Below are 10,000 nucleotides of genomic sequence, written 5' to 3' on the forward strand. Positions count from 1 at the left end.
GTGTTGGTCCTCTGAGTCAGCCTGCAGGGTGGAGCTCATTCTTTACACCTGAGCCAGAGAACTCTCTAGACCTCAGAGGAACAGGTTGAACCAGGTAACTTACACCTGCAAACGGTCACGTGCTGCAAACTACTTCCGGCCGTGAGTGTCGATGTATTAAATATGTTTAAGTAGAAACTAACTGGACAAAACAAAAGTCTTTAATACTGTCTTCATATCTGCTTAAAGAGAGACACAGTGAAATGTGACCAGAGGAAAGTCTGTGGTCATGACGTCACAAAAAAGGCAGGCTAACGTCTGTGAAGTTTGAACTGTCAGAGTTAGCATTGATGCTAACAGGTTTTAAATCTCGATGTGTGTGTGTCTATCAGTTTAACCTCGTAAACAGCTGATGAAGCTAACACACACACACACACACACACACACACACACAGCCGGGATGCTAACGCGGCTAGCCGGAGTTAGCACACACTCACAGTAGTAGGCGACCACCGGGTCTCGCGCCTCGTGCTCCTGAGCCGTCCTCAGGTGGTGCTGGATGGACTTGAGCTGAGCAGGTAGAGCCATCATGTGTGGACTCTAAAGGTTCATCAATGACAGCAGCAACGAACCAGCTCCTTGTTGTTGTTGTTCGCGACTGTCTCCTTCACTTCCGCGTCTGTATCCAATGGGAGCGGCAGCCTCCGTGGGACAGGTGACGTCACGGCTGCCACTCCTGGTTTAATGACAAGTTCGTTGTCTGTATTATATTATTATATATAATTATTATATATAATAATATACTAATAATATATAAATAAAAAAATCTAATATATAATTATATATAATAATTATATAATATATATATATATAATATTATTATTATATATAATAATATAATAATATTATATATAATATATATAATTATATATATATATATTATATAATACAAATATATATATATATATTATATATATAATAATAATAATAATATATTATATATATATAAAATTAAGATTTTTTTGCAATCAATTTACGGCAGGAAGCAAAAATGGCAAAATAGTTGTGATTTTTTTTTTCATGTCAATTATTTTCTTGCACACTTCGATGTGATTGAGTGATATTTGAACCTGAGCAGAGCGATTTACTTTGTGAAGCATCTTCCTCTGCCTCACTCACAGACGTCATCTTAAACTGATTCATTCTTCCCTCGGGATCAATAAAGTATCTATCTATCTATCATACTTCTTGCGGTCGGTGCGGTCGGTGCGGTGCGGTGCGCGCGGTCCATGTGAATGTCGAGTGGTTTCATAATTATTGCGGTCGGAGCGCTCGGCCCTCAAACACTCAGCTCTCAACAAAGCCCGAAGATCTGACCTTTATGATCTTTTCAGTGTGTCTGATATTCTCTGTATTTGATCTCTTCCTACAGATCCTATCTTGTGTCTGCTGGGTTAAAAAACCATCTCAAACATTAAACATGCAGTAAACAGTGACGGAGCAGCGTCAGCTACACAGCGGCACGTTGTCAACAAACGGTCGTCATGGAGACGGGACGGACCTGCAGCGCTTCACGCTCACTCTGCTGAGTGCAGATAAACAGGAAGTGAGTTTGCTCCGTGGTCACTTAACTTTGGTGACGTATAGCTCGCTGTTTTCACAGGGGGACTGCTGTGATTGGTGAAACTATTTTGATTGGACAAAATTGCGAGGTATGCAAAATCACTGATCTCTCTTTTTTTTTTTTTATGTTTTTGACTGTTCAGGTGATTTTATACACCATCAAATGTTCTCTAACCTCGTTGATGTTTAACAGCAGAATGAAGATGAAGCACAGGACTTCATGATGTGATGGCTCCAGACACCTCTCAGATCAGGCTGAGATGCATCGTGAAGATTGGAGGCACGGAGCCTTTTCAGTGGACGGTCTCCAGCTGCAGTGGGTAGGCGAGGAATGAGAGGTCCAGAGAGAAGCCAGACTCCACAGCAGAGAGGGATAAACACACACACACACACACACACACACGGTGGGCTTATCTTCAGTTTACACCTGCACACGGCCGGTTCCTTGTGTGGATTAATTCAGCGTATCATTAAACGCCCAGGTTTCCTTCACAGCTCCAGCACTATGGGAGAGGACACGCTCTCATCCTGCATGCTGCTGTTTGTGGTCAGAAATGAGGCGGATTCTGTTTCCTGTTCCAGTTTGACTTGATAAAAAAAAGTGTCAGCGCTGCTTGTTGTGGAGATGAAAATGAGTTGAAAGCACTTAGTGAAAGGTAACAGGGGACACCGAGCGGCTCTAACAGCTCGGGGTCAGTGTTGGTCTCACAGGAGCTTTTAGGTGACTAACACCTGGTCTGAATCAAACAACGTGCTGCTGCGTGATACTCCGGTGGCCTGACAGAGATTAAGCCCGCTCGCTGTAAACTCACAACATGATTCATTATGTTTCTTTACTTGATTCCTCCTGACAAACTTTGAATGTTCTCTCTGTTCCGGCCCTGTGCCGGGAGGTTAGAGGATTAGAGTGGCCATCTGGTAGCGGGTTGATTCTGGCACTTTGAGGAGCACAAACGGACTCGGAGAGTTCACCGTGACTGGCACACATGATTTTGTCTTAACGCTGTTTTTTCTGTCACAGATGGCAGAGAGTCGGCTTCAAGCGCGAGGACGAACAAACAACATGTTCATGAAGATTTATGAAAAGAGTTTTCAGACATGCGCTGCTTTATTCAGACAGCGTCATCGATGATCCTCACAAGGCACCAATCAGTGAGCTGTGTAGGTCTGCATGTGGTGGACACTGTAGCTTCAGTGTTTAGCCAGCTCTGCATGTGGTGGACACTGTAGCTTCAGTGTTTAGCCAGCTCTGCATGTGGTGGACACTGTAGCTTCAGTGTTTAGCCAGCTCTGCATGTGGTGGACACTGTAGCTTCAGTGTTTAGTCAGCTCTGCATGTGGTAGACACTGTAGCTTCAGTGTTTAGCCAGCTCTGCATGTGGTGGACACTGTAGCTTCAGTGTTTAGCCAGCTCTGCATGTGGTGGACACTGTAGCTTCAGTGTTTAGCCAGCTCTGCATGTGGTGGACTCTGTAGCTTCAGTGTTTAGCCAGCTCTGCATGTGGTGGACACTGTAGCTTCAGTGTTTAGCCAGCTCTGCATGTGGTGGACACTGTAGCTTCAGTGTTTAGCCAGCTCTGCATGTGGTGGACACTGTAGCTTCAGTGTTTAGCCAGCTCTGCATGGACACTGTAGCTTCAGTGTTTAGCCAGCTCTGCATGTGGTGGACACTGTAGCTTCAGTGTTTAGCCAGCTCTGCATGTGGTGGACACTGTAGCTTCAGTGTTTATCCAGCTCTGCATGTGGTGGACACTGTAGCTTCAGTGTTTAGCCAGCTCTGCATGTGGTGGACACTGTAGCTTCAGTGTTTAGCCAGTTCTGCACGTGGTGGACACTGTAGCTTCAGTGTTTAGCCAGCTCTGCATGTGGTGGACACGGTAGCTTCAGTGTTTAGCCAGCTCTGCATGTAGAGACACTGTAGCTTCAGTGTTTAGCCAGCTCTGCATGTGGTGGACACTGTAGCTTCAGTGTTTAGCCAGCTCTGCATGTGGTGGACACTGTAGCTTCAGTGTTTAGCCAGCTCTGCATGGGTCTGTAAAGCTTTCTGCGTTCTAACCTCTCTCCATGTTTCAAAAGCATCTCCAACATTGATCCTAGTTTGAGCAGGTTTCTCCTACCTTCTCTGGTCCAAACAAGTCCAAACCATTCAGGACCAGAACTGTCAAAAATCAACAAAAACCGTGGCATTAAAAATCCACAGATCCTGTTAGTTAAATTACACTTGTTAGTCTGAGCTGAAACTCAGGAGGAAATGATGTCGGCTGAAAGTGAACAAAATGACATTAAAGGGGGAAAAAAATGCATTTGCATCAAAAATTCAAATTGTTCAAATTAAAGTCCACGTTAAAATTGAGTTCAAAACACGGGGCGCCGTTTAAGCTAGCGGTTATGAAGTTCACCAGATGTACCGAGGCGACAATTCTCGGTGCCAATCAATATAATTTTGGCAAGTTCCACTTTGTGAAGAAGAAAATAAAAACAAAACAAAATGTGCTTCATTAAAAAAACAAACTGTCTGCTAGAAACAGCCCAAATAATTGTCCTGCCTCCAACAAAGAAAACAGCCAATCATTGGTTTAGAATTTGGGGCGGTACCTCGGCTGGTCAATCAGCTTTAGAAGGTGGGTTCATGCCCCCCCAGGCCACACCCCCGGACACGCCCCCTGTCCTATTGTACCAGCACTAAACAGCTGCATAACCTGTTTTTTCCCCCCAATATTATCTGTGTTCCTGTTTTATTGGTCATTTCTGATGTTTCTCACTTTTCTCAGCCTTTTCTCCGAGCCCATTCCTTTTTTCCCTCTCCTCTCGCCGAGCGCCAAGCGTGTTTATTGTGAAAGCGAAGACCGGAAAAAGCCCGGGTTCTCATTCCGCCTCACTTGACTCTGCTCTCTGTCCCCACGAGGACCCGCAACTGGCATGAGTTTAGGATCTGTGAGTGGAAAAAAGAGGGGGGAATGAACAACACGCCGCCTGGATTACGGTTGGTGTGTGGACTTCCATTTTCTTTCACTTTGTCCAGTTTTGACTCTTTGGAGTTTGAAAGTTTGCTTTCTGTCGCTGGGACTGTGTTTGAGACATCAGCTGCTCCGTCAATGCACTTCCAGAAGTATTTACAATGCAGGGTGTGTTCTCATCACTCTTGTCTTTTTCCATCTCTAACATGTTGTAGAGTTTCTTCTTTAGGACTCTAACACGGCTGGGTGGGAGCTCGTGTGTCTGCAGGAGGACGAACGATGCGTTTGGACGATTTATTTGAATTCAGACTGAGCAGAAACGATGGAGCTTCTGAACAAAGCGTCAAATCTTCAGGATAAATTGTCAAAAATGGATGAAAAACGTTCAGTTGAGCTCCTTGTTCCCAGCTGGGGTGCTTTTGTATTTAGTTGCATGTTTGCCATCTCTGTCTCTGCATTGTGTGTGACAGGAGGTTGTGTTTTTCGCTGACATAGTTCTATAGGGATTATAATGCAGGGACCACATGCCCTGCCCGGCCATTGTTGGCCCCTCTGTCTCTGTTGTGCTTTTTCTACTGAGCGAGTCAATTGATGGAGGGATAAAGGGGGGAAAAAATATGCATTGACACGGGCTTTCAGTGCAGGGAGAGAGAGAGAGGGAGAGGGGTCAGTGGGAGAGTTTTAGCCCTGCTGTTGGTGGCCTTTGACTGGCAGCATCGAACCGACCATGAAGGCCCAGAGCAGCCCCGGAGCTAAACTGACAGGCCAACAATGTCTTTAAACTACATCAAAAACTTCTATGAAGGATGCGTAAGTAGATCTCTCGGCTGATTGAATCAACTCAGGAACTTTTTTTTTATCCCTGAAGATTCGACAGCAGCAACGTTTTCTCCCTCAGGAGACTTCAAATTAAAAGACACTGATCGGTTTTCGCCCTCAGCTGGTTAATCTCTCTTCTCTTGTTTCCTTCTCTGTGTTGCACGGTGTTATTCTCTGAGAGTGTCATTAAGGCCTATTCCTGTCAGGAGAGGTGACGGGAGGCCATGGGAAATCTTTCCTTCTAATGTGTTTTGTGTTAGCACTCACAGCTCAGGGCCTCGGTGTTGAAGCTGCATTTATCTGGCTGACAAAAGCTATTTTACTCTTTGTCTCTAGCTATGTGTGTGTGTGTGTGTGTGTGTGTGTGTGTGTGTGTGTGTGTGTGTCTCATGTTGGTGCCATGAAGAGCTGAATACTTGGCGTTAGCTTCATGTGTAACTCTGTTTTTTGCTTTTTATCTGTGAATGAAACAACATTTTATTACATGTGCAGGCCTGTGCTAACTGCCTGCTTACCTGTCTGTCTCTGTGCACCTGTGTGTGTGTGTGTGTGTGTGTGTGCGCCCCAGCTCAGGCCTCCGACGGTGATTGGCCAGTTCCACACCTTGTTCTTCGGCTCGGTGCGGATGTTCTTCCTGGGTGTCCTTGGCTTCGCCGTCTATGGGAATGAGGCGCTGCACTTCAGCTGCGACCCCGACCGCAGAGAACTCAACCTGTACTGCTACAACCAGTTCAGACCCATAACACCTCAGGTACCATTAAAAAACAACCAGCTGAACAACTTTATCATGCAGACATGTTCTGGTATCACCCCTGATTCTTCTGTTGTCATTTACAGTATGAAGGTAAAGACAGCCAATCTAAAGCTTGCACAATAAGAACAAGCTGACTTCAGACGTTATATCTGCTGACAGTAGCTAACTGTAAGGATATCGCTGGATGAAAAAACAAGGATTCTGGTGTGTACACATGCTCACGAGAACATTTCTTGTGTACTGAAGAAACGTTGCGTGTTCAGGAGAACGTTGTTTTGTGTTGCTTGTGCACGTGAAGCTCCGTCCTCTGAGACAGAATGGCAGAAAGTCTCTGGAGCTCGCACAATGCGTTTTAGTTTTCAACCTGTGCACCACCTATCAACACCGACCATTCTGTTAAAGATCAGCAACAAAAAGTTTCTTCATTTTTCAGACTGGTAAAATGCAGTTTGGTAGGTGTCAAAAGTTTCATCTTTCTGAGCTCCGCTGGGTTCCTTCAGCCTCCGTTATCAGACAACAAAATATTTCATTTTGTGTCTCAAATATCTGGCTGGCCAAGAGCAATTCCCTTCACTCATCCACTCCTCCTCATTGACTTTCTGTCTTGCAGCCTACCTAACATCCTGAACTTCATTTTGTCTACTGCAGTTGACTTTTTTTTTACCCTTCTTTCTGTCCTCTCCAGGTCTTTTGGGCGTTACAGCTGGTGACGGTGCTGGTTCCTGGGGCGGTGTTCCACCTCTACGCAGCCTGTAAAAACATCGACCAGGAAGAGATACTTGAACGACCCATCTACACCGTCTTCTACATCATCTCTGTTCTTCTGCGCATCATTCTGGAAGTCATCGCCTTCTGGCTACAAAGTCATCTCTTTGGCTTCCAGGTTTGTTGGCTTCTAATGATTCAGAGCTTTATGTTCTTATTAAGAAGTCATTGCATTCAGATAGAGAACCTGTCACACCCTTTAACCAGGGAATATCCTAGGTTCTACCAAAGGCGTTCCCAGGGCTCCAGTAGGCAAGCCCAAAGATACCTCCAGCGTATCCAATGGTTTCATTCCTTATAAGCATTCCTCACGGAAACTGGGACCTTTGGGTGCCCCAATCCTTTTCACACACAGCAACTCAATAAGAGATTCAAATGATCAAACTTTGAGAAGAAATAAAACAATTTGAGCAACATTACTGAGTCTTATTCCAACATTTAGGATGTTTTTGTTCTTGCCTGGTAGCCACTAAGTCCAATCTGTCAAAGGTGAATAAGATGAAGCCTCTTGCACCAAAAGGTGACCTGAGGAGTATTGTTGACAGCCACCATGGGTCCATGTATCTACTCTGTCTGGTTTAAATAAAAACAGCTTGTGGGGTGGCCGTAGCTCAGTCCGTAGGTACTTTGTTTGGGTACCGTTAAGTTGCCAGTTGAAGTCCTGTTACAGTCCTGTTCCCAACTGTGAAACAGTATCCGGGATTGGCTCCAACCCCCCCTAGCGGTAAAAGCAGTACAGATGATGGATGGATGATGGGGTTCTTAAAGTCTTTCTGCTGTATTTAGGACTTAAAATCCAAAGAGACCTCCACCCCAAATTTGTCTTTATTTGCAAATAGGTGATTTGAACCCAATACATTAGTCTCCTTATGCATTAAATTGTCTTCTGAAAGACTGAAGTATTCAAAAAATCATAAATGCTCATTGCAAAAGGTCCCACCACAAAGTCTTTCTGCTCTCAGAAGGAACAACACCCAAAGCGGGGATCGTTTGATAAGTTAAGTCCTAGGACTTAATTTAGATCCTGGTCCTCACGGTTGGAAAGCTCTGAGTACTTTTAAAGTCCAGAGACCTTGTCGAAGGTCCTACGGTGGAATTGCGAGGTAGTTCCTGGAACGAGGCAGTGACATCCTGTTACTAAATTACCACGTTTAATTCGCCTTATTAGAACACAAATGATTGCACATGCACATGGGGTGCCGGCAAGGAGAAGCTGAACCGAGGACCCAACTTGTAAACTAATCACACAAGCATTCGAGGGTTGAACAATCAGTTGTTGAATGTTTGGATCAGAAGTATTACCACCTCATGTGTCTTTGTTTTCCCTCCTAGGTTCACCCACTGTACATGTGTGATGCCAGTGCTCTGGAAAAGGCCTTCAATGTGACTAAGTGCATGGTACCTGAACACTTTGAAAAAACTATCTTCCTCAGTGCCATGTACACCTTCACCGTGATCACCATACTTCTCTGCATTGCCGAGATCTTTGAGATACTCTGCCGGCGGCTCGGTTATCTCAACAACCAATGACACGAAACGCAAGCACGCACAATGACAAAGGTTAAACATTTGTGAAGCTGTTTTAGCCCGTTTCATCAGGCTCTTGGTTAGCAGGAAGCTAGCAAAAGAGCAAAACCCTAAATGTGGTTGGTCTGAAATATTCTCGAGGTGTTATTTGACCGAAGCTATTAAGCGATCAATCCTAGCTGTATTTCAGATATGAGTGTGTCCATACTGGATGTGTCCATACTGGATGTGTCCATACTGGATGTGTCCGTACTGGATGTGTCCATACTGGATGTGTCCGTACTGGATGTGTCCATACTGGATGTGTCCGTACTGGATGTGTCCGTACTGGATGTGTCCGTACTGGATGTGTACGAAGGTGTTGTATGGACGTGAGGGTAAGAAAATAAGCATCTCTGACGGTGGACCGTTGGTGGACAACATGGAAAGAGTTCTGGGGTTTTTTCTCCACAAGATGGCTGAAAGACATCAGTCATCTACAAGGTGCTGCTAGAACCTGTGACCTTGGTGGAATTCAAACCCAAGGACAGCCCAGTTTGTCATGACCTTGGTGGCCTGTAACCACCGTAGTGTCCTGGAGTTGTAAGCAGTCTTACATAAGAAATAACTAGAAGCTTCTTCTTTAGATTTTGACCCATCAGGGGCCGCCATTAACCGACCGTTAGCGCTCCTGAAGTGCAGAAGAAGGCTTTGACTAAAAGTCTTGTTATGTAATGACAGCAAGCATCCATGCTATTGAGCTTGTTATTTGATTGTGTATAAAAGACACTGTAGTCCAGCTTGTCTCCCAGATGATGATCAAACATGACAGGCAGACATCAGAGCTGGCTATGGGTTCTCACTTACGCCATCCTGAGGACTCTGTGATTCAGTAACCCTGCCTGCAGGCGAGTGAATTGCAGGTGCGATTGCTCCTGACACTTCCATGTGCGACAGTTCGAATAAGTGTCTGTTCCTACCTTCAGCCTGTCATGACCTTCCCTCAACATGATTGCCACGACTTTGTTGCGGACACTTGTTGAGGTTGTCTTGTGGTACCTGTTTCTAGTCTGTTGGGTCTTCAAACACCTTCAACATGACCTGCAGAACCGAGATAGGTCTTCTCAAACAGTCAACTCATCTCATGAGCCAGAATTGGTTCTCTTCAATGACATGTAAAGAGTCTGCAAGAAACTTTGAATTTAGACACTGGCAGCATTAATGAAATGTGCTGCAATTCAGAAGATGAGTCTTGTGGGTGAAAGATCTCCCCATAGATGCAGACTGAACATTAGATTAGTTTATTTATTAGCATATCTATTTAAAACCAGTTCAAACACTTATAGTCTGAACAATTAGTGACTTTCATCTATTTTTTAAGTTGGGTATATAAATGTGTTGATATGAAAACATTTAAAGATATTTTAAAGTTATTAAAGTTGAAATGTTATTAAGAATCTGGGGGGAAAATATTAATTTATAATATGGATTCTGCACATTTGTGTGCCTTGATTTCAACACAGTTGTGCATGTACTATTTGAAAATGCCTTCAGCGTTACCGTCAGTGTACTTTGAAAATGATTACCTCTAATGTTA

General features: G+C 44.4%; 1 protein-coding gene across 3 annotated transcripts; it reads left to right on the forward strand.

Annotated features, from left to right (window-relative positions):
- Positions 1 to 1,777: 1,777 nt before the first annotated feature.
- Positions 1,778 to 8,652, forward strand: LOC306819545 (gap junction epsilon-1 protein). 3 transcript variants are annotated; one of them, XM_079373360.1, is made up of 4 exons: positions 1,778 to 1,898; positions 5,947 to 6,129; positions 6,818 to 7,015; positions 8,230 to 8,652. In XM_079373360.1, the coding sequence occupies exons 1-4, from the start codon at positions 1,863 to 1,865 to the stop codon at positions 8,425 to 8,427; spliced, it is 615 nt and encodes a 204-aa protein (XP_079229486.1). In that variant the 5' UTR covers positions 1,778 to 1,862; the 3' UTR covers positions 8,428 to 8,652. The 3 variants fall into 3 exon arrangements, with proteins under 3 accessions (XP_079229486.1, XP_079229487.1, XP_079229485.1); XM_079373361.1 differs by lacking the exon at positions 1,778 to 1,898 and adding an exon at positions 3,820 to 4,589; XM_079373359.1 differs by lacking the exon at positions 1,778 to 1,898 and adding an exon at positions 4,598 to 5,369.
- Positions 8,653 to 10,000: the final 1,348 nt, after the last annotated feature.

The sequence above is a fragment of the Symphodus melops genome (assembly GCF_947650265.1).
Source record: "Symphodus melops genome assembly, contig: scaffold_372, whole genome shotgun sequence".
In the NCBI taxonomy this organism is placed as follows: domain Eukaryota; kingdom Metazoa; phylum Chordata; class Actinopteri; order Labriformes; family Labridae; genus Symphodus; species Symphodus melops.